This window comes from Varroa destructor, unplaced genomic scaffold, assembly GCF_002443255.2.
Source record: "Varroa destructor unplaced genomic scaffold, Vdes_3.0 BEIS01000001.1, whole genome shotgun sequence".
NCBI classification, from domain to species: Eukaryota; Metazoa; Arthropoda; class Arachnida; order Mesostigmata; family Varroidae; genus Varroa; species Varroa destructor.
This window is the reverse complement of record NW_019211454.1, coordinates 39,436,925-39,460,514: the sequence shown is the minus strand read 5'-3', so window position 1 is coordinate 39,460,514 and position 23,590 is coordinate 39,436,925. Positions and strand designations below refer to the sequence as shown.

At 40.4% G+C, this 23,590-nt stretch overlaps 1 protein-coding gene across 10 annotated transcripts in view; it reads left to right on the top strand.

The window, feature by feature from the left end:
• Window positions 1–23,590, top strand: part of rdgC (retinal degeneration C) — a 152,109-nt gene that overhangs the window by 91,076 nt on the left and 37,443 nt on the right. For 5 of the 10 annotated variants that reach the window (XM_086991694.1, XM_022795408.2, XM_086991629.1 and 2 more), the window contains exon 2: window positions 16,871–16,998. In XM_086991694.1, the coding sequence (XP_086847820.1) occupies window positions 16,941–16,998 (58 nt within the window). In that variant the 5' untranslated portion in view covers window positions 16,871–16,940. Of the gene's footprint in view, window positions 1–9,632; window positions 9,650–10,449; window positions 11,115–12,769; window positions 12,910–15,185; window positions 15,229–16,870; window positions 16,999–23,590 lie in introns of those variants that run through there. The other 5 variants (XM_086991390.1, XM_086991666.1, XM_086991549.1 and 2 more) reach the window with 5 other exon arrangements.

Genomic DNA, 23,590 nt, shown 5'->3' with positions numbered 1-23,590 from the left:
ATTACAAGAGAAACTGAAAGCGTTTTCCGCATCCTCCATGTCCTTTTAGGAGTCTCCTTTGGCCTGCTGTGGAAACGCTGTGCCACGATTGAAAATATGCGTACAGGAGATTGGATGCAAACCTTCTGCGATTCTAAAGAAATTCTTGAATGACCAACTCACTTGAGTCGGCTTTTAGCTGACAAAGGAAGTGGTGTATAGTGCGCTTGTTGCTCATTAATTTTCTCTCGTATTTCTGTTAGTACAAAGCCTTATTACGCAAAAAAGGCCACCGCAAAATTCCAGATTTAATGCTAGGGTCGTAACCACTGTGACGTGTAAGGTTTTGGCGAGGTCTCTATGAACAGACTTAGAATGACAAAAGATAGAGCTTTTTCGTAACGTTCTTCCTCGAGTGTTAAAACTCTCACACTTAAATTATACATATTTATGTGAACTAAATGAGTGAGTATGTATTACTTATTAATATATTTACTATTAAGTCAATGAATTTCTACATGAAATTGAACCTGAGGTTTTCTTCTTTTTTTACTTATTCAATAATGATATTACAATAGTATATATATCTGGTTAAAAATATCTCTTTCTCATATTCACCTGTTGTATACCTAACAGCTTGTTTAGCGCTCACGTAGGCTCCTATCAAAATATATTCAGATAAAACAGACAACTGGATGATAATCCGTCTTTAGATAATATTCGACAATACTCAAATATGCTTTCCAAAAATGAAGTATGACACTTCAGTTGCCTGTACATCACGCATGAAACAAAAAGCTTTAAGCTTCCTTCACTGCTCTCATTCATGATAAGCAGTGAAGCAGGGAGTGTTTGCAGAAAATGAAAAGCTGCTCTTCGTTGAATATAGACCTGATAACAGGTAGTAAATTCCTGACTAGTAACCTGACTTCTATAGGAACACGTATCTGAGTCCCAAGAGTGTACCACACTTGCTTCAATATGTCGTCACCGACGACCATGTAGGGACGTCTGATATCCTTAAGCTGATTAGTAATATCACATGCATTATCCGATGTATATGTTACTTGGTCAAAAAAACACCATGCTACAGCTTCTAGTGTTGTTTTTTTACTTGTGTATCTACGCGACATTTGCAACCGAATACAATCACTATCTTTACTAAAAAAATGCTGTGTTCGGAGAGTACTGAAGTTACCAAGTGACAGTGTTCTAAGGGCATTTATTTTAGGGGCATATAGCGATTGCAATTTTTTGACCGCTGTTGAGCACCATATCAAAGCCAGCTGGCAAAATGGGCCTCAACGACATGCTTTACCCGTTCTAAAAGATGTTACAGTTTGTTGATTTGTGGTAGTCATCTCAACTGAGTTGTCGAACGAAATTGGAATAGAGCTCGAATGAAGGTGCACTCAATCCATGTTGACAATTTTAACCCTGAAGTATAGACAGGCAACGTTGTGTCTGAGTTCTCCCCCTTTATTCACACTAGTAATCTTGAAAAGGCCCTTATTGGGAGCGCTAGGTGGCCTTTGCCATTTGTAGATCTCGTTTCGCAGTCTGCTTAGTATCTCTTGTATTCTTGTTTATTTAAGAGAGCATAGCATATAATCGTGTAGTACTTCATACTGTGGGCTCGGCAACAGCAGATTTAAATAGTTCTTCTAAAGGTCAATTCTAGTAACTACAATTTTTTGTTCTCTAATCATATCTTTCTAGCTTCGGGTTTACTGGTCCTGCGTCACCTTTCTTTGTTGTCACGTATTGAAACAGCCACGTATTGTATAATTATCAGGCGTTCACATTACGCGCACATACATAGAATCCGGCATAGTCTAAGTCCTTCCAGATCCTGCTCGTATAATTTTTTGTGGTTACCTTCTTTGTTCGCTTTCCATCAATCGCGCGAACTGTCTGCGCCATTTTCTTGCCGCAAGCATCTGGTTTCCAATAGCGGCCTTCCTGCTGTCAACAACACTACGCTCGAGGTAGCCTAGTTCCTTATTCACGAACTGGGTCAACTGGAATGACACGTAAAATGCTCTGAGTGTGAATGCTCTTAGTTCATTCTTATTCAACGAAGCCTTTGTAGTTGACATCTGGCTACGTTTACCGCGCATGTCCGCGTGTTAGCTGGTACTTGCATCAAAGCTTAGCTTGATCCAGCGAAGCCATTCTGGGCACGGAACCTGCTATTATTTGGAATAGATGGAAAAAGAGATATGAAGGAAAAGAGAAGGACAAGGAGATTTGGGTTGCATTACTACTAGAAAGTAGAGTGAGAAGGGGCTTGCGGAGTATGCTTACCAGAAGCTCAGTAGTCGAGACAGCCAATTTGAGCTTTCCGACTGGCCTCGGCTTCACTATTTGTGCATGTCCTTTGCAATATTCAGACTTGATTCCAGCCACCTTAGTAGGCTTGGTTTCAACAATAGCCCTCGGGGATAAATCTCGACCTCAGAGAAACACGGGTCCACTCCGGCTAAACCGTATCTGAGTCAACCTATTTCCGGAGGGCGCGCAAAAATTATCTTCTGTGTCTAAAGAGAGTACGGTCATCGACAGACACCCAGAAGTTAAGGGAGCAACAACCAACGGACAAATATCCTCCGTTTTTTGCATTCTTTCGCGGAAGGCCAGACAGCGCACGGTCTACGTGTTTCTGCTACATCTGCTTGTTGGGTGCTAGTTCTGTTGCTCGGCTTTGACGACGCCACCCTCCTCTTCGCCCTCATAGAGGCCGTCATTGAAGTACCAAGACCGCCATTGCGCTTCTCTCTACTCACGTACGTAAAAAGATTAGACTAAAATACGTATTTAACGTTGTCCTGATAGTAATTCATTTGGTCTGTATTCCCGCAGCAGATCCAAAGCGACGTGGTAGTGGAGAGCGAAAGTATCTGCCTGCACGAGACAGAAGGAAAGCGAATGCGAAAAAAACATGAGGCATAAGAGAAAATATTATGAGTCGCTTCTCGTGGTTCTATGACTGTCGCCACAGCGCTCATTTCAGCTCCTGTTCAGCAAGACTAAGTCTGGCCAGACGAAGTCGGCTTCTTCCCATCTGCGTACATTGTGACAGCGGCCGTGTGTGGTTGTCATAATATTGTCAGAGCTGAGCTCATATAGTAAGCGCTCATGACTAGCCAAGCCATTCGCGAGCGGTTCGGGAGCGCCCGTAAGTTGGGTAGTGGGTCGGCTGCTAGCTTACTCACTTGCTGGCACCAATATTACGGTGATAGATGCACCAGGGCGCGGAAAGCATATGTGTTCCACCTAATGGCCGCAAAAACGTGGTTATAACGACCACGGCTTCGTTGTCTATATATCCGTCCCCCTATTCTTGTCCGAAGGCAGTTTGGTCATAAACGAAAAGTGGGTTTACTGTTGAGCAGTTTCGAAAGAGGGTGACTAACGCCATTTCTTTACGATTTTGGTTAAACATCTATTTCTCACCGTAAGTTACTCACTGCTACGAACACAGACTTTACAATATTTGATTTAGTTGCTTAATAATAAGCTGGCAAACACCTAACACATGGTAGAAACATTATCAAGAAGATAACTAGGAAAACGGAAATAACGGTGAAATAGTAATAATCACTGTCATTACAATGCAGGAATAGCACAGTCAGGAACCATAGACTACGCCAGTGTACACGATCATTGTGTAATTGCCTAAAAAGAACTTACGCTAGCTTCGTTGTACTACCATCACCACGTAACTTAACCATTGAGTTCCGTTTTCCTCATACATAATGCTCAAAATTATGAGCATCAAGTCCCACTTGGATGAACTGTTCTCTACTAACTGTTATGATAGGGTGCTGAAGAGAATTAATATATGCTTTATTTGTTTCGACTTAAATCCGTTCAGTCGTCGATTTAATGTAACTAACAAAAAAGTTTAGCTTTTCCACATAGTCCGTTAATAATATCGTAACCTTCGGAAGGACAATTTTCGACATATCTAAATAATAATCGAGTAAGTTCTTGATAACTTTACGTGATTAATGTTTTTTGAAACAGCGACCATTGCGCGCTACGAGAATAAATTGACACCTTCGTTGGATGGATACCTGTTAGGTTTTAAAAGTTTTTGAATTTCGTCACCTATGCTAAAAAATAATGTTTGAGTTAGCTAGACGACGAAACTCAAAAACTTTTAGAACTTAAGAAGTACCCGCCTGCCGACCACGATTTCGACTTAATATTTACTTAGTATAATACAGTGGCGATGAAGCCCATACAAGTTAGCAGGTAACGACGTATAGGCCTCCCGCACCTGGCACAGAATGTTTGCACTAAAACGAGCTGTCATAACCATATGGGCCTATTTCAGCACTCCTGAGACCTGCTTTTGAGAAGAACTTGTAAACTCCAGCCGCTTCTTTTAACTTGCCGCATTTACCCAAACTTTGCTGTACGTAAATTGACAGTAATGGCTCATTCTAGTGCAAGACTGTTGCGCTACGCTTCTGACACCTAAACGTAGCTATGCTGCTCACGACTTAACGATCCATGAACGGTTACTTTTTGCTTTCTGATACTCTACATCAGCGCCTTTCGTCTTACGCTGTCGAATCTCGGGCTTTAGTTAGTAGAAGGCTTTCTTTATCCTGAATGGGTGAAAAATAAATCACGCCGTCGAAGAAGCTTGTCCAGTGTCCGGCATAACGAATAGTTTTTATCAAGCGGTAACACTGTTAACGTTCCAAATGTCTTGTCTGCCCGATAATTCTATTTATATGGTACCCAAAAAGAAAATTTTAACTACGACAAGCAGCTTGTCTATAGGCTCATGGAACATCTTTGTATACGTATCATAGTTGAATCATTGTATCATGCTATCATGTTAGTACTGATACTAATCTATGGAAGAATACTTTAAAAGAAACGTTTTTCCTCGTATTCTACGTCTATCTTGAATAAATAGTTATTCCATTTTTGGGGTTTGAAACAACAGTTTTCCCTTTGTATATATTACAGTAACATACTGATCGCCAGCACTTCCTGTTTCTGCAGAAGTCAATACCCAAATGACCTATTTTTCCAAAACCATCACACAAAAAAATACACGTTTTTTGCTGCACCTCTTACCTTTTGTCTACCCCTATACTACAACGTGAGCAAGCTCGTATCCATAATTTAACATAAACGATTATGCATGAAGAGATAATCCGAGTAATTTTATCAAGAGCCGCGTATGAGCTAGAATCGTTCTCTCGAGGCTCGTGTTGAACCACGAACAGGCCAATCAGGGAATAAGACTTTAAAGACAACATATGCATTAAATGAAGTATTAGTTTTTGCTACACGCAACTCCGACGTTCTTACAATTCTACTTCGTTATTTTCTATTTTCAGCGTAGATCCCGTCAGCAAACGTCGGACCAGCTCCCAACATTGTTAGAATAAAGGTCATTGACGTCAGAAGATATCCTACTACCTTAGGTCAAAGAGCCGCATATAGCCTTTTTGTATGATTATCTGTGTAGTCTTTTATCAACTTTAGTTATGTAGGGACGCGGTGCAATTAAGGACCCCAAGAAAAATTAACCTATATGCACAAAATTAAAGGTAAATTAAAGTCATGTTTTTATGTTTTCGAGAAGTACAAGGGTATACTCGTACGTGTTCATGATCAGCGGTTTCTCCTTCGGGAGCCAATAAGGTCGTTATGTGTGAATCAGCGAACTCACTGACGCAGCTCGGATGCTGGCCAGGAATACAGAGGTATTTTTTCGAAATTTTCATTGCAATATCTAGAACCAGAGAAGGGTTTGTCGTCATTGCCTAGGCCTATGCGTAGCGTTATGCATACTAAAAGGTTGGCCTGAAGAAAATAAACATTTCAGCCACCTGTTGTCAAACATTTAAAAGCTTTCAGGGTAACATTGGTAAGTACACACCAAGGGATATAGGAACTTTTGATTATCTATTTACCTAATGCAGGAAATACAGGAAACCTTGCAGGTATGTTCCTGTAATTTTCCTAGGTGTGGAATGCACACCTAGCTGTGGATAACGCAGCACCGTTTTAGAGAAATCGATCGATAGATTGGTAGAATGTAGATGATAGACCAGACACAATTTCCAGATTTGTTTTAGCTTTCCTTTAAACGTAGAGCATATTTCGCACGTGGGATAGCCTGTCATACCGGAGTCGTTGTCATGGTAAAATGATGTTTACAATAACAAGTTTTTTCGCGATGCACTATGCAACAGTTTACTCGATTGACGCGTATTAAAATCCAAAGGGGACGATTATTTAAGGTAACTTGGGTATATATACATACCAAGTAAGCCTAATGCCGAGTCTCAGCAGACCAGTGACCGGTTCCAATAGAGGGCTTGTTCGAAATCATTGTGCGACTAAATAGTTGTATACCCCTCACCAGTCTACGCCAAGTACTAGGTACAGATTTTGTCGCCAGAAACCACTAATGGAGTGTGACCTTAAAGATTCTTATTAATTAGGCAAGTATGATGGGCAGGCTGTAAAAATAACATTTAAGCAACTGAACGTGGGACCGTAGGCATATCTTTTTCATCTAAGAGAAACAGCGTTCCCGTTTTAGACTTTTTGCGACGTAAAATAGGCTTCAAAATGTTAGTCTTTAAAGGAACCTTTTGGCAAAGGCGTAAAAGCTGAATTAAATATGAATAATCAAAAAGCATGAAGAAGAATAGGTCTTTGGAGAGGGAACAGCAGTAACGTGACCGCTTGGTACTTTGAAGGCCTGCGTCCAAAAATCACGAATACTGTCAAAAATGAAAAATAATTGATTGCTAGGGCTCAGCTGGTTAAGTAACTTTTTTTTAGACTGAGTTGATCAGACGTCCAAAGGTCCTTCTGTTGCATCTCATAAAGTATATTAAGATGGAGCGCAATAACGACGAGAGATACTATTTTTCTAACCTTAGTAAATAAGGCATTATGCAGCATAAAGTTCCCCTTAGCTAACCGAAAAAAAAGTAGTGATTTATGCAATGAATCTCATTTTTTTTTCAGTGCTTACACCAGCAAGGGTTGTTCCATTACGCATTGACGCTTACCTGACCACTCACATTAGGACGCGCCATATTATGTGGCTGTATCGTGGAAGCTCTTACTATTCGAGTACAACACAAAAGCAAGCGCCCCATATTATTGTCGAGCTTACTATGCTTATTCTTGACTCAGTTCCTCTTGGAGTTTTACATCCGATGCTGCTGTTAGGCACCCCATCAGTACGAGTCAAAGGGAGTGCACTTAAATTCGAACCCAGACCACTCGAACCACACGCTACCCGCTACACCATCGCAGAGATATTTATTGTTTCATCTAGGAACAGATAAGTTATCTTTTCCCTGGCAATTCATGATGCAAAAGTAATCATTAGCGGAACTTTTCGGTCCCGTAATGCTCGAAGGCAACACCTGAGCACAATCGCTTTGTTCAGAGACGTGCGAGTTGATCTTTTCTCCATAATGTGGTTGTCTGGTTGGGAGAGATACTGTTCCATTTCATATGCACATAATGAAGGCGTATCCTCTCAACTGCGCCCTTATAAGTTTGCTAACGAGCGCGGTCGTTTTCCTTTGAGTTACTCTGATATCCTTACAGTTCGAAACAAGGCTGTACATTATACTTTGCTTGTTTGAAAAGCAAGCGAACCAGTCTCCCGTCTTAAGCTACTTTATACAGATAATATGAACAAATTGTAAAAAAATAGTATAAGTAATGCTTAGATATGTGCTAAAAGAAAGCCATTCGACTTCCATAAATAATTAATGGTATTAGCTTTTGAGCCTTTGTCCTGTTCCACCTGGCAAAGCACAATTGTGAATAAAATCCATCGTACTATCTCGTTCGTCAGAAACCGCATAGGACAAAATTCGATAATTCCTTAGATGTTTACATTATTCGGATGGAATATTGATACATACGTCTCAAGCGTTAATCAATGCAGGTTTATACCAAATTCTGGTTGAAAGGAAATTCCCAATTAGTTCCCATCTGTCCATTCCAATTGGTAGAAGGCCTACGAATTCATAGGCCATATCTCAACTTAATTTGAGTTAGGAAATCATTTCGGTTAAGTAGGGACGCGCGTTATGAGAAGTTCTACACCTGGGCAAACATCTCCGGAGGATGCTTGCCTTTCAACGTCCTAGGACGCTCGGTAAAGCTGTAGATTTCTCCTGCCAATTTGGACTGATCCACCAATATTAGGAGCTGGCAGTGAAAACATTGAAAACGACGTTTTAAAAAACTAAACATAAATCATTTGCAATTTTTACAGTTGTCTAAAACTAGATTTCACCAGATTTAAAATTATTTTCTCACGCAAATATGATGGATTTCTACGCACCTGGCTGAGGCACACTATTTTTTTCTAAGATACCATGATCTTTATTAGATTAAGGCTATGAATAGGTTTTAGATCTCATTTTTCCGCGTCTCGTACGGCCTTCATTAACAATTTCCTGCAGCGTCTATAGTATTGGGGAACTCAAATATTTACTTTAGCCATCAGAAGTAACGACGCGTATGAAGCGTTTGATAATGCGTACGATCATACGTAATCACCATTTTGCAGTTCATTTCGTCGTGCAGTCGCCGATCGAATGCTAGGTACGAAGCGCTGACACAAGACATCACTCGACGCTTGGTTTAGAACTCTTTGATCTATGAAAGTATAGATCAATATACGCTATAAAGAGCTATTTTTAGCCTTAAGCGCACCCAAATATAGCTCGGACTCAGTATGAGCCATCCGTTGTGGCCAAGAAACATATCGGGCTGCTGCTACACAAATGTTCGGCGGTTCCTTTCTGAGTAAGTTGTCGAGCATGTAAACGCCTCTAGCTTCTCAGCTCTCTCTAGACATCGATAACCGTTTGTACCGAGCAGCGATCGAGAATGGCCATTCTATCGTACTTTATTGATTCACGCGCCATCGCTACGCAGTGTTTCTCTCCACCTGTTCTTCGCGCGCATAGCCGTAATACCCGTCCCTTTTCTCAGCTGTACCGCCAAACCTCTTGGCAAGAATCGATTTTTATCAACGCCTATCTTTCCAGCCCTTCAACGTTCTTTTTTCAGCGCGGAGTGCACGCTAGCCCTTCTGCTTCGAAAAAGGGTGATACCAAACGTCACATCGCTGAAAGTAGCCACAGGACTGCTTCTAATATGTTGAGGGGCGAAAAACTAACAAATCTGCTGACCTATAAAGATGCATTTGTGTATGTTTGCCACGTGTACCATTAACACCTGTGAAACTTTGCCACACAGTAACATCAGTTTGTCTTCCTCTTTGCTCCTAACCTTGGATTTATGGCGCATAGTTGATGCAGCCAGAGATGAACATATTTATCAATGTGACAATGTGTGGCCCACAGTGGTGTTTCTTAGCGGGTTATAAATATAGATATTTACAACAGCCACATCCATTACTATAGCACTTCATATCGCGTCACGTTAAGTGGCGAAGATGTATTTTCCAACCATTAGGTGCTCTGTACAGCTACTCCGCGTTTTCCCGTTAACTGTTGCATCTATACGTAATAAAGGTGACGGCCACATTGTGCATCTGTTATACGGCTGTTTCGCTGCGTGAAAAGAGCTCGTTCTGCCCCGCTGGCATTATTTTCGTCGACTTAGGAAAAAGAGCGGCGGCTTCGATGTAATGCTACGTACTGGTGCACTACATTTATTCATCCTTGTTCTTTATTTCTCTCACGTTATCTCTTGCCTATCGTTACTGAGAGTGTACGGAAGTGGGTTCTTATTGCGGTTGACGACGAATGGTAACCGCAATGGCTCTACCGGTTTTAAAGGGCAGCATGTCGTGTCCAGCTGCGTGTCTCGTATCCTACGTTGGCCCCGAATCGTCCGGCGAGTTGATCCACCCTCCCCGGACGGTCGTGAAGGGAGAGGACGCATTTACGAACAGCTATTGGTACATAGTCTGAAGCGACGAGCGCTGTCTGGCTGAGTTTACGTTCTCGTTCCATTGAACAGGTCGTGGCAAGCCTCTTGGCAAGCCTAGGTCTGAACTAGGAGTACACCGGTCGGGTTGTGGGGTGCGGACTATGTAAACTCGTGCTTATTACCGGCTGAGTGTTATATAGAGCAGCCTTTTCATGTGTGAGCGTCGGTAGGTTACGCTATCGTGTAGAGCTTATGTGCGAGATGCCTGCGTTCGTCGACGTTTACCCTGTGCTGTCTAATACATATGAGACTTATTTCAAAGTAACGCTCCTTAGCGAACTTTGCTGACCTCGCTTAGTATTACGTGACTCGTGTACATCGAGCGATAACTGATGAGCGTGCAGTATGGCGCGAGTTTCTTTGAGAGTGCAACCTATCGGTGATCTTTCGAAACGTGCATGACCCTTCGTGGTTGCTAATTTGGCAAACTCGCAGTTCCCACTTCCGTGCACACAAGTAACGGACGCTTAACGTTTCAACCGCTTTTGTTAGGTCAAGCTGAGCTACTAGCTCGACCGATCGGCCAACACCGGACGCGTCTATCCAGCCACCCTTCGATTGCTGTTTATTTAAGAAAAGGCCAAGGACTTCTTGGCACTGCCGTAATACTCGAGCTATCAGTGCCAGCTAAGGAAGCTTGTGCGATTACCTTTCTCTTTAACGTTGTTCACCACCTTCGTTTCGACGGCTCACGATTGAGATCAGCTGCCAGATGCTATCTTTACACGCATCCATTATCACTTAACGTCGAGTTATCGTTCATGTTTCTATATGTCTGTACGTACCTTGCTGGTCGTGTGTTATTTCCTTCTCTACTAAATCTGAGTAAATTCGCGACCGACGTTAGCGTAAGTGATATCAGGCTTGTTGGGCTAGACTGCATAGACGTCAGTCAATCTTAACGGACAATTTGTTATTCGTGTGTGAGCCATATCCTGGAATGACCTGGAATTGTGGGCCGTGTTGCAAGACAGATGTTAACGAGTGCATTCGGCATGTCGGATGCAATCGCGAAATGAGGCGCACCCGCGACATGCCTGGTAACGCCGTATTATTATTCAGTGAAATCGAACGGAAAGATCGCAAGCGTTCGATGGTTTCGGTCGTTGTTCCCAGGGTGGAGAATGTACAGGAAAGCCACAAGCCGGAGGGTGTCGGTAAGTGTACCACAAACAGTTTTTTCTCGGTCCTGTCGGATTTTCTCCACTTAAAAATACCGTCCGCCAAGTAGTCTCTTTTTCGTAACAGGCGTGAAATTTGGGAATCTATGTCCTTGAATGATATTGTACAAGAGTTATGTACTCTACGTAAGTTTACCTCAAGGCTTTATGTGCTATACACTGACTATGGCAAGAGGATTGAGTAATATACAAGCACTTATCTATAAACCCTTATATAGAATTTAAATAAGGAAGTGGAAAATATACGTCTTATGTAGATGCAAGCGAGATACGTAGAATTTTAGCAGAGATCAATGCGCAGGCTTCGGCGACATTGGCAAACAGTATATTGCAGGTCTGACTGCATGGTTCTAAAGTATTTGACTTTCGAGGTACTGCCTTTAGCAAATGTAAAGCAGTATTTACTTATTTAACAGAATAACGCTTTCTATAGATTCCTTAGCCTTAAGGTTTATTTGTAGAATAATAAGGCTACTATATGGAAATCCCAACATCCTCGCTGATCATCTTCATAAATCTTATACAGTTTTGGCTACGTAAGATGAATTGATGGCAACACATTTTGTATCTGCTCCAACATATCATCGCTCTCCTATTTGAGAACAGCTGGGAGTCGGTAACTAAAAATGGAAATATGTAATTAAAATACGCAGAACATGTACAGTTGGAGGCAAACATCATTTCGCCAATCAACTATAAACAAAAATATCTTCATACGTATAACGCTAAAGTTTTATGCGAAAATTGAAATTAGCTAATTAAGAAGAACATTCACCTGAATACGTGTACCTGCACACAAAATAGGTACTGTGGTAAACATCGTGGATTTTCAAAAGGTGTCCACTGCGCAATGTAATCGATAGCACATTATTCCATTTCAGTAATTTTTTTTTACACTCTATTTCGTAAATATCTACTGAATGAGTAATTCGTTACGCTTGAGAAATCCGCTTTTTATGCGATTACCAGAAATTTTCAAAAAAAAATTACATACGAAGCGAACATAAACATGACCTATTTTCTCGCATTATGTGCTTCTTCACAGAAGGTACATTGTTTTCGGTAATATGTCAATGTATGTGAGTCTCAACTACACGATTCGTTGCATTACTCCGAACCGATAACGTCTAGTAAATTCTCACCGATCAAATTCTGCCGCTAGCATCGACGAGTACTGAAAAACCCGGATCACCTCATTGTATAAACAATAAGAAACGGACAAACAATAGTCTTATTCTATTTATCTTGGCTAGCTTGTTGGCCTCGCAAAGGTGACGCTAAAAAAAAAACCTAAACATTATCGCCACTTATAAATCGATAGTTGATTTTATTAGCAAGCGGCGCGAAAGAGCCCTACAGGTATCTGTACTTCTATTTTTCTCACAATGTAATATATTGCTAAATTCGAAATAGAACTCATGGAGTACCTAACCACCCCTTGTGATTTCATAGCGTGCGACAGAATGCACTGCGCCGAAAACCGAAATATTCGAAGCACATCCAACTCGACACAGTCGCCGTGCCGTAGTGCATACAGAACATGACGAGTGACACGGTCAAGTCATTTGTTAACAATGTAGTTTTCACCCACATTGCTGTGCATATGTATATCCATCTATTTTCGTCACCCTGTCAAACTGCTGACCATCGTTAGCTGCATCTCTTCTCTCGTCGTATGCCACATGTATATCTCAATCATTAGAGTTAGTCGCGATTCACGCCATATCTACATTGCTACATATTAAAATGACCTTTGCTTCAATAATTGAATGTAAGTAGTTTATTATTACCGCGATAATTATGCATTAGCCGCCATTAGTGTTATATTCCTGATTCGGGCAACGGGTACCTGAAAAAAAACCGACCCAAATCGCACCATGATACTCAGTAATAAACCCTGGCTGATTTTAACCAACGAGGCTGAAAGCGAATTTTGATGTAATGATTGCGCGGTCGCTAACCTTACATTAGGTAAGTATGTGTAAACGCGTCTAGCATCGACTCGCGTCTAGCTACTGTTACATAAGCTTCCGATCGCCTGTCTCATGAAGTCTCAAGCTGATCCCGTCAGGTAACTATGATCACCGATCTGGTAAACTGCAAAGGAAATAAATGTAGTATGTTGTTTTTTTTTTGGAAATTTTTGTTGTAAAAGAAAAATTGGAAAAAGTTACTTTCGAAATTAATCCAACGCATGCCAATAGACTGGCTAGATTTGAAGGCGTCTATTATTGAGGCCACACATCTGTCTGTATGCTACAATAACAATGCAATAGAGAGAAATACACCCTTGAACGACCTTGATTTCCTGCCAGCCTACCCTACGCAGAAGACTTCATAACAGTTATCGTACATTAGATAGAATAGTGATTCTAGAGATTATGCATCAGGTGATGATTCAGAAGATCAGTGCGGGTGAATAGGAAAATCAATTCCATCCTGGTGAAAGTTATGCGGGATTTTCTTTATAAGATACAAACATTTTTAGGTAAGTTGACGTCACACTTCTGTTTTCACAGTGACAGGACAACGCACATATCGTGTGAGTGTATATGTTATAATTGTTATTAGCCGTTACTATAAACCGATATCTTACTTTTTCATATGAACGATGCACGCCTCCCAGGTCACTGTTTATTAACCGATTATGTCAAATGTCATTAACTCGAGAACTTTCTGTTTACGTGCACAAGCAACAATCTTAAACGGCCTTGTTCATCTATTGTCTGCTTGAAGCCTCACACCTAGGACATGTTCTGTTCCGTTTCGGCCAACCAGTATGGGCTTCCTTTGTATTATTATACATCTAGGACACACCGTGACTAATTCGGCTAATGAAAAAAAAACTAGCAACAGAGTTTGCAAGGAAAAATGACACCTGCAAAAAGCGAAATTATAGATGGAAACTGCTGAAATTCCACGATCGTGTATGTATGTTCCACATACTACAATAGTACCGCAAACTGGGCAGCGTTTCGGCAAGATCATGGTAGAAAAATAGCTTGACCACTTCAGAAGACGCTTATACAAATATCTATCCAGCAGTGGCACATGTAGAATAAATTTTTACCGCGAAGACGGTGCAGTTGTTGACATGGTACGTCGATGGAATGGGTTGCAGACGCTGACTTTTCCTGTAAGGCGGTCCTGGAAATAGGTACCACTGTCGTTCCAGTATGCTAAGCACAGTCGTCACACATATTCGAACTGTGAGCTATTAAGCACGTTGACTACGCGTACCTGTTAGTACACAAATTGCTTGAACAGTGTGCACACTATAAGATCTAAAATCAAGTGGAAGAAGTAAAAAATCGAGCAAAATAACTGGACTAAAAACAACATCGGAGCCAGCTTTTGATAACGTGATCGAACAAAGCTACCAGTCTTTGTGTTTTTAAATGTGTTTGATTAAGATACTTATCACAACCGAGTTTCCTTCACACGATCAGTCGTCAGGATTTACCGCTTTCGCCAATAGTCACCAGAAGCCTTGCCAACAGACCGGGACAGTCAGGGAAAAAGTAGTGGCAGTATCGTGGTCGCGGAATCTACGTTGAAGATCAATTACATGTAAAAGCTACTGCTCACGAACTACCGTTCGTAGTGCCGTCAGCTATTGAGGAAATGATACAGGCATGATTGCAACAGGTAAAGAATTCAACTTGGGTCTCGTAGAACTCACTTTCGGTTAGGCTTCTCATCAGGCTAACCTACTTCGTTGTACTACCTTTATGCATTTACTTCACAGCGACAGATTTACTTAAATCGTCATGCCAACTGCGTTCCGCCGCGCCGTCTGTGCTAATGGTTGCTGTAATAGCAATTTACGTAGTTGTACCAGCTCAATCTAGCGGCCCACTACACCCTTTCAATTTAGCCAGAACAATCGGTGAAGCAAGCTCTATTTTTTGTTTTCGTGAGTTGGCAATTTGCCGATATCGTCTTGTTTGAAAATTTCTTGCGACCGCTGGACCGTTGCGTCTGCAGAAAGGCTTTCCTGCACCGACTGCCAGCTATAAATGAGTTTGATTGATTGTTGCAGTGCGACTATGTTCAATATATATGAATGTATGCAAACATGCAACACAAGGTATGTAGCAAAAAGCGTTGCCAGTTAAAAGGCACGCATATCAACAACTATTACAGAATGGATATTGCCGAACGTATGTAAAATTTGCATTACGGAAACAAACAAAGGAGGGTCGTCTGTATCCTACACAGTATTATAGTTTGAAAATATAAATGTATCGTATTTATTATTGTATGTTATGTTTTTGCGCTTTCTCCACCAACTGACTTCTATGAGATGTATAATAATCGTGTGCGTACTGCGTAATGCCAAAAAAAATCATTAATAATTTGTTTTTAGCAATAACGTTTTTCAACTCAAGCAGAGTAATCCCCTATTGTTATTTGATAGGAATCGGCCAAGCGTGTTACATGCTTTGTAAATTATTCTGCTAAGTAGAACAAGTCAATCCCTGTTGAGGAAGAAGTAATATGCGGTAGTAATCACTGCGACGGAAGCAACCTCACACGACGAAAGTCTCAGGGTTCAATGCCAGACAGACTATAGAGTCATCACGTATACACGGCTCGGAAAATCCTTCGTAGATCTTCCGTCAGTTACTAGCTGCATGCGTACTTCGTATAAAAACATTAGTTGGCGTTGATACCTTTGATGCGTCCTGCCGGTAACACCAGTTTCGGATACTAGAGTTTGGACGTACATAAACATGCAAATTTACGATAGGTCATCAATAAAGATGCTTAATATGAATATGTAGGAAGTTCTTGACTGATCAAACCTTTTTGTATTTGTTTATTGTGCTACCGCGAAGAACCGGCAGGCCGTGAGATGGCTCATGGGCTGTATGATGTGATATATATTGAACAATTAGTGTTGGACATTGAAACTGGTAGAAATACGAAATCAATACGAACTTTATGTAGAATCGACTGCCACATACGTAGGACAATTGTAAACGTAAAACAAGAAACATACATAGATCTATGTTAATAACAAGTTTCCACGTTGATGAAATTTGGTTACTATGTATGTGTGTGCTTGACCTCGCAAATTTAATAATTATCTGTGTCGAAAAGTTGTTTCAATAAAACAGTGAAGACCATAATATGGAAATAACATTTGTTGCTCGTCGTTATCGGGTCTAGCTTCTGTTTTCGCAGTAATAACCTGCCTCATTTCATTGACGCCTTCGCATATCTGTCACTTCTAATTGATTAGGTTAGTAATTATATTTCCTATGGAACCATTGTTTTCACTGCAAGCGAGCGTAGGTAATGCATTTACGCGGAAAATCGGAACGGTTCGTATTGAAAAAAAGCACTTAGTACTGACGCTGCCAGGCATTGGGGATAGGCCGAGATCAGAACTAGGAATCACAAGTCAAACCAGGATATCCTGTACTAGATATCAACAAATTGAAACGCTCATGTCAATATACATGATACACTTTCTAAAGCAAATGTCAATCTATGCATTATTCTAAAGTGAGGAATATATCTCTTGATTGAACACAGATGTTCCGTTATCTAGCCTATAATAAATGACGCCATGTTAAGGTCACCTTTTTATACGCCCCCATTACCCGAAAGATGTGAAACGTATGTATATGTAATAAGTGCTATCAGCTATAATACGAGGTAAAATAGTTCCGCATACAAAACAGATCAACAGATTTGCGTTTATCTTTGATTGCAATTTTCAGCAATGAAAGCGGCCTTGCTCATACAGCGGTGGTATCGACGTTACTTAGCGCGTCAGGAGATCCGCAAACGATGTTCGTGGAATATATTTCAGAGTCTGGAATACGCTGGCGAACAAGATCAGATGAAAGTAAGTGCCTATATGTACACTCATGCCAGTTCAAGGCTCGTCTAAAGTACGGCTCAACCAATTCATTCGATGAACACGCCCATGTACGACGTTTAACTTGATTTACCCGCCGTTGGAAAAAGCGCCTTTGCACAATTCCAGCCAGATACGTAGATTTTATATCGAAATGTTAGTTCAACACCCGCCAACATGTTCTAGTAACCGTTAATTACTATTTCACCTGTGTAATGCATGAACCATTCCATCAATTCAATACAAGCGGTTCGCTAAATTAAACATTCTATACTGTACGTCCCTCTAAACAGCAGCTTATCGTCTTGAAAGTTACCGCGGAACTGGCCAGACGCCGCTGCCTGAGGGGTGCTGTCGTAGCAGTGGAGACGGGAATTCTGGGTCCCTCTAACGGCTTTTCTCGGTCACTCTCCAGTAGTTCTATATTTTTCCGCGAGAAACAGCTGCTCTGCAAAGCCGTGCATTGCTAAATCGATCGCAGCTTTAATACAGGATTACACTGGTCGTTGTCCAACACACTTTAAGTTTGTTTCAATTTATTGTCTATGATGTTGAAATAGTAGGGTGGTGTTGAAGTGTTCTGCATTGCCACATAGACAAAAATAGCTTGTTTCCGAATTGAGCATAACTGAAGTACGGTTGCAGTCACTCACATTATCTTAAGCGGTTTTTTTTTTATGACTTGAATGATGGTCAGCTTGAAAGGTTCGCCAAACGACGATGTTAACTTTTTGAAATTCATTATAAATATTACTGGCTATTTGAAGATCGTCAAAAAAGGTATCGGATGAATTAGAACTAAAAGTTGTCATAAACTGTTGTTTTAAAAAAAAAAACTCTAAAAAATATTTGCATCCGCTTTATTGAGAAAAACAAAAGGTAACTTTTATCTATTCATTTATGCGACGCCAACATATTGAACGTCGCAGTTACCAATTATGCATTGTTTTTATTGAACGATTCAAAGGTAATAAATTACAAACAGATTGGACGCATGCCTTCTGCAAAGAAAGCAGGTACTAGATCTAACGAGAGCGAAAAGTTCATTATCGTCAAGAACAATAGAGAAAATGCCAAATTATCATCCTATTTAGAACGGAATAGAAAGAGCCTGCCGATTGTCTAGTTCGTCGTAAAGCTTGGTAGGTAAACTTTATTCTCTAACCTTTTTCTATTTTCTACCCGAAATATTATAGCGATTATAAGTCAAGCACGTTTTTGCCACCTCAACTTAGGATTTTGTTCAACTGATGAAAATGCTTTGATGAAAGCCTTGCTAAAGGCTCATAGTGAGCTCATTTTAGATGAAACAAACACATTTTCCCCAATTTTCGACGGCTGAAGTTAATGGAAGAACGTGAGACGCATGGACGAACGGAAATGGCAGCTTTCCTCTGTGACTTATTGCACTAGATTATATGAACCAATAGTGATTTGGAAAGGATAAACGGCTGTGTGTGTAAGCATAACCAGGTGCTGACCCTTAACAGTTTGTATGCCGCGCCCTACTTAGCGCTCAACAGTGAATAAATTGCAGAATTTAAGATGAGATAAACAAATAAAAAGTTTTCTAGCGTTTCAGTAAACGTGACGAATATTACCTCGACCATGAGTGTCCTTTGTTGGCATCGCTCGAGATTATTTGGAACTTTTTCTGCATACAAACATTAGCCGCGCGTTTTTCTAACATATTTTTTTATTACGAGTGCTGAACATATCGCGGAGAGCAAATGTTCCTGCGCATTGCTATATTCCACTGTTGCAATGCGCGAAAAACAAACGGCTGATCCTGAACTCAAGGACCAGCGCTCAGCTGGATTTTTATCTTCTTTTACAAGAAAAAAACAATGGAATCGGGTAGGCGAAAAGTGGAAATTCTTATGTTATGCGCCTTAGACACATGTTAGCGCCCAGAACTTTTCTATAACAACAGGCCCGATTATAACCCACACTTTTACGATCCAAATACGATAACACTACACTAAGGACGGTTAGGGTACAAGAGATTTTTAAATGCATTGTATAGTAAAGGTGTAAGACAAATGACAGTGAGATTACCCAGAAACTTGATCAATGGAAATGTTATGCTGCCAGCTTCCACTTGTAGGACCTTCAAATGTATTATCATTCTGTAGCTAGCTGTCTAATGAGACTACTGATGCCGAGAACTGCCAACTTTTACAAAGTTCAAATGTTACTTTGAACCACGCTATGATAAAGCTTGAATCTCCTAGGCCACAAAAAAAACCTGAAATTTCTCTCATTCTGTCAAGTAAAAAAAAGAAACGAGAATCTTTACAACTGCTACTGTTGCTAATGGGGGGTTCTAGCTAAGCATGCAATCAACATTGCAAAACTGACCTGTTAGTTTATTGTAACAAGCAGGCCTAGAAGCTAATCGCCACCGTACTTTTAACTTGGTCCAGCCAATGTAGGATATTGACCCAGAAAACTTTGTGACATTCTGGTCAACTATTAAATACATAAAAAAGAACGCGATGTTGGTTCCTTTATCAGAGGAAAAATATGCATATATTGTATATTGTATGTATTATCTGTGATACTGGAGAGCACTAGTAAGCTCTAATTCCTCGTCGAGCCATCAGAGTTTCAAGTTTGTTGCTTAAGTAAGAAATAGCTTATAAAAAAGCTATTTCTAGAGATTAACGTAGTCTGGACAGCGGAGTCGAGAGCAACAGAATGTGGAAACAACGACTGAGAACAGGGACTTGTTTTGGGGCTAGTTAGTCTAGATTAACTAGTGCAGCCTGTCTAAGACCCAGGTTGCCCCAAATTATTACTATCATTAGAACTAACTCATATGCACACTAAGTTCTAGATTGACTGTGGCACAATTGCCAAGAGTTATGCCCTTTCTACGATATTCATTTTCTTGTGCATAGCAGTCTAGCCCACATTAAAGGCTGAACCAATAAATATTTAGGGACATAACGAAAGTTGCCCTATCGAGCCTCTGTCGCATTTGGTCAACACGGATCACTGCTTAGGAGACTTGAGGAAAATTTTATCATAATTTTCATTCGCAGTAAAAGAAATAGCACATTTTCACCGTACCCCACAGTAGCTAACTTGGCTCAATTTCGATCCACGTGCTAATTCTATGCTACTTAGCTACATACGTATATTTAACTCAAAGCTGAGAAGCTACATTGCGCTCTGTCGAAAGTTGAGATATTAGGTGGCCATTGGTTAGTCTCGCCGCAAATCCCATTTGTGTCCTTCGACCCAGCACAATTTTGCATTGGAAATCAAAAGCGTATTGGGTTTCCTAGTTTATCTAAATAGTGATTGTGCGTTTTAGCAGATCAAAGGAGCTTACCAGAAAAAAAGCAGGTGAAGTTAGACTGTCATTTATTTTATAGATTTATAGACGAAGACCAGACAGAAGCGTAACTTAAAAAGTGAAAGCATAAAATCTAAACTTACGAGTACATTAGATACGAGCAGAGTAAACGACTCTGTTATCCAACAGTGCCACCTAGTATATATATGATGAAAGGGAGTCTCCAAGCTCCATTCGACCGACTCCGAGCAAATTCAACCGATAAACCTGAAATCATTTCGTTAAGATATATCTTCTCCGTTTCGAAGATCAGCTTACCATGCTACGAACGAAGAAATATGGCTTATTTGGCGCTGTAGACTGTGATCTCGTGCGAACGTATTAGTCTAGCATATGTAATATCGTGCTGATAAGACTTTTTTGAAAAGATTCTTCGCCAGCTGCTGTGATCCTCAGCCAATTCGGGCGAGATCCGTCACGCATTACTATACACAACAAAGTATGAACACATGAAACAGCGGACGTTTTCTTTATTACAAGTACTAATTATGGCCGGTTTCAAAGGAAATGGTAAGACGATAGAGCCCTGCAATTTCCTGAAGACTTGAAAAAAGGCGATCCCAAAGCATTTTGGATAGGTAATACTTAAGTTAAATTACTGAAATAAACTATATAGTAGGACCAACGGAGGTCCAGAAGCAAGGTTGAGGGGATTATTTAGAGCTAAAAACGTATCAAGTATACAGTTTTGTTCAGGAAAAATTTTACCAATAGCCAGTTATTTGTACCTTATTATTTACTGCCGATGCTCGTTGCTCTTGGGATGATGCTTCTGTCACACGAAAAAATTACTGGTAGCTAACAGGGAGAAATACGGAACGAGGGACAGGTGCTAAGCGTAAGCGCATGTATGCGTTAAAAGGCATGTATTTCCTATAGCTACTGTAGTACATAACGGATGGAAGCGGAGTACAAAGGTATGGATAGAAATAAATCAATTCTAAGGAAAAAATGGACTCTTAGTCATAATAAATGTAGATTTACAGGAAGGTGGCTATGACAGTTACTTCTTGCCCAATTGAAAGCCTTTCTGACTCAGACGGTGATTGTAAGACACTCCAGGCCGAGGGTGGGTCAAAAAAATATCCTAAAACTGAATACTTACAGAGAACCTATATAGGTATCTACGTTTGCCCTTGCTTTTTCTGCAATAGCAAATTTGCATAGCGCGAGTTTTTTTTTTTAATTTTTCGTTGACGTTTTTTACGGTATAAACAAGTCCTTGGAATGACCTTATTGGCGCTATATTTATATATATATATAAACTTAGTACGCCTGGAATATAAAAGCATAAATCACACATACTTCTGTAAAGAGAATGTTTCGCCGCTACCTAAAGTGTTCCGAATTAACAACGGGACTAGGTGTCAAAAACGACGTTTTTCGTTTTTTTTACGTTCGCTCCATAGTGATATTATTGTACGATAGCTAAACAGTATCCATGCGTTTGCTATGGACGCACCATATAGCTAACATCGTTTCTACATAAAGCGCTTTGCATGCGCGAGGTTTTTCTAAACTATCACGGTCGTCTAGCTACTATCTGGTCGATATTAGAACCTCGTGAAGACAATGAACATGAGACCTTTAAGAAGCAAAAAATGTCTGTATTCAAACACAGATTAAGAAACGTTTCGTGAATACAAATACGAGAACAAACGAATACGAACCACAATATTCTCTTAGTACACGGCTCCCGTTACAAAGAGATAGGCAATCGATAATATAACACAATGATCCATAATGTATGTTTTGGTTGAACCCATTGGGCTTTGGATGCATGTATGTGTAAGGAACAGAGCCGAGTAACCATCGTCTTCTATATCCATTTTCCTCTGTTACTCGCTTCGTGGAGCTATTTATGAGAGCACTGATGGAACAGTTTTTTGTCACAAAAAAAAACAAGCACACCAAATATAAAGACTCTAATATATATCTTATTTCACCAGTAAGTTGTTTCGTAAGATTTTATCTTACTACCATCCACATATGCGCTTTGATTGAACTATCGCCACTTGCTATCTCCGTCGAACTACATAAGTTCTTTGAGTTCATTTTCTTATATATATATATGAACCTTATGTATTCGTATAATGTGTTGCCCGAGACATTAACTTTACGAAGCGAATGAATAATAGGTTAGGTTAGAGAGAATTCCTATACGCTCTCCATGTACGTGATTCGTATAAATAACAAGCCCAATGTGAGCCTTACTGAGAACATGATTGACAGAAGAGTAGTGAGTTTGAGGACAGCAAAAATGAAAAAACCATATTTGTCGTAATACTCCAAAGGCCCGATCGAATAAACAACAGAGATGGCCGAAATTTGTAGCGGTGGGAGTAAAGCGGTTGAATTACGCAGTACGCACACATAATCTCCATCTTCTCCATGTATGTTTCAATGTTAATTTCTGTGTGCTTTGTCGTTCTTATAAACTTAAACTAGGTTTATTAGTGCTACTGAGGTTCTGAGCTCTGTATTTTTCTCAACACGAGTGACGTCGATGGTGCGGTATCGCATACCAATTATTTTTTCAATTTTCAGGACCATCTCCAAATGTGTAGAGATATGATTTTTACCGATGGAAGTGCGTATCGCATAGTTTTTTGAAAGCTAGACGTAGATGCGGACTAGGGTATATCCGTTTTTCTTGCTTTGCGCTAACGACAGTTGACAATTATCCAGTCAAACAAATGTCCTCTTTGCCAGACCAATTTTGGTACTTCCTCGACATGACTATAGTACATAACTATATTTTTTGTGTTTTATTTTTAAAGCAGAAACCTGCCTGTAAAATAGGGTTCCAACAGTCGTCTTCTGCGTCATACTCGACGATAAATACATTTCTCGTTTGGCCAACCGTACGCCATATTCGAAACCTATTTTTGGCAAGCCATATCTGTGATCTGTGATATTTCGCGATGTGAAATAGTTCTTCACACTTTACTCCGATGAACTATGACGATTGGCACAATGATACCTCGACTTCAGGCCTGTTCGGTCAATGATAGGCCTGCACGCATGACTTTGAAATTCAGTCTAGCAGAATAATAGGGTTACTGTCACGTACCTCTATACAAAGATCCATCGGCGTCTATGTGGCGGATTGCGTAAGGCAAACCGATTGTGAGCCATATTGTATTTTGGAAAATGCAAGATGGTTCCATGCCTGGAATTCGTGTATGCATATCACATTTACTTTAAGCTCTTATT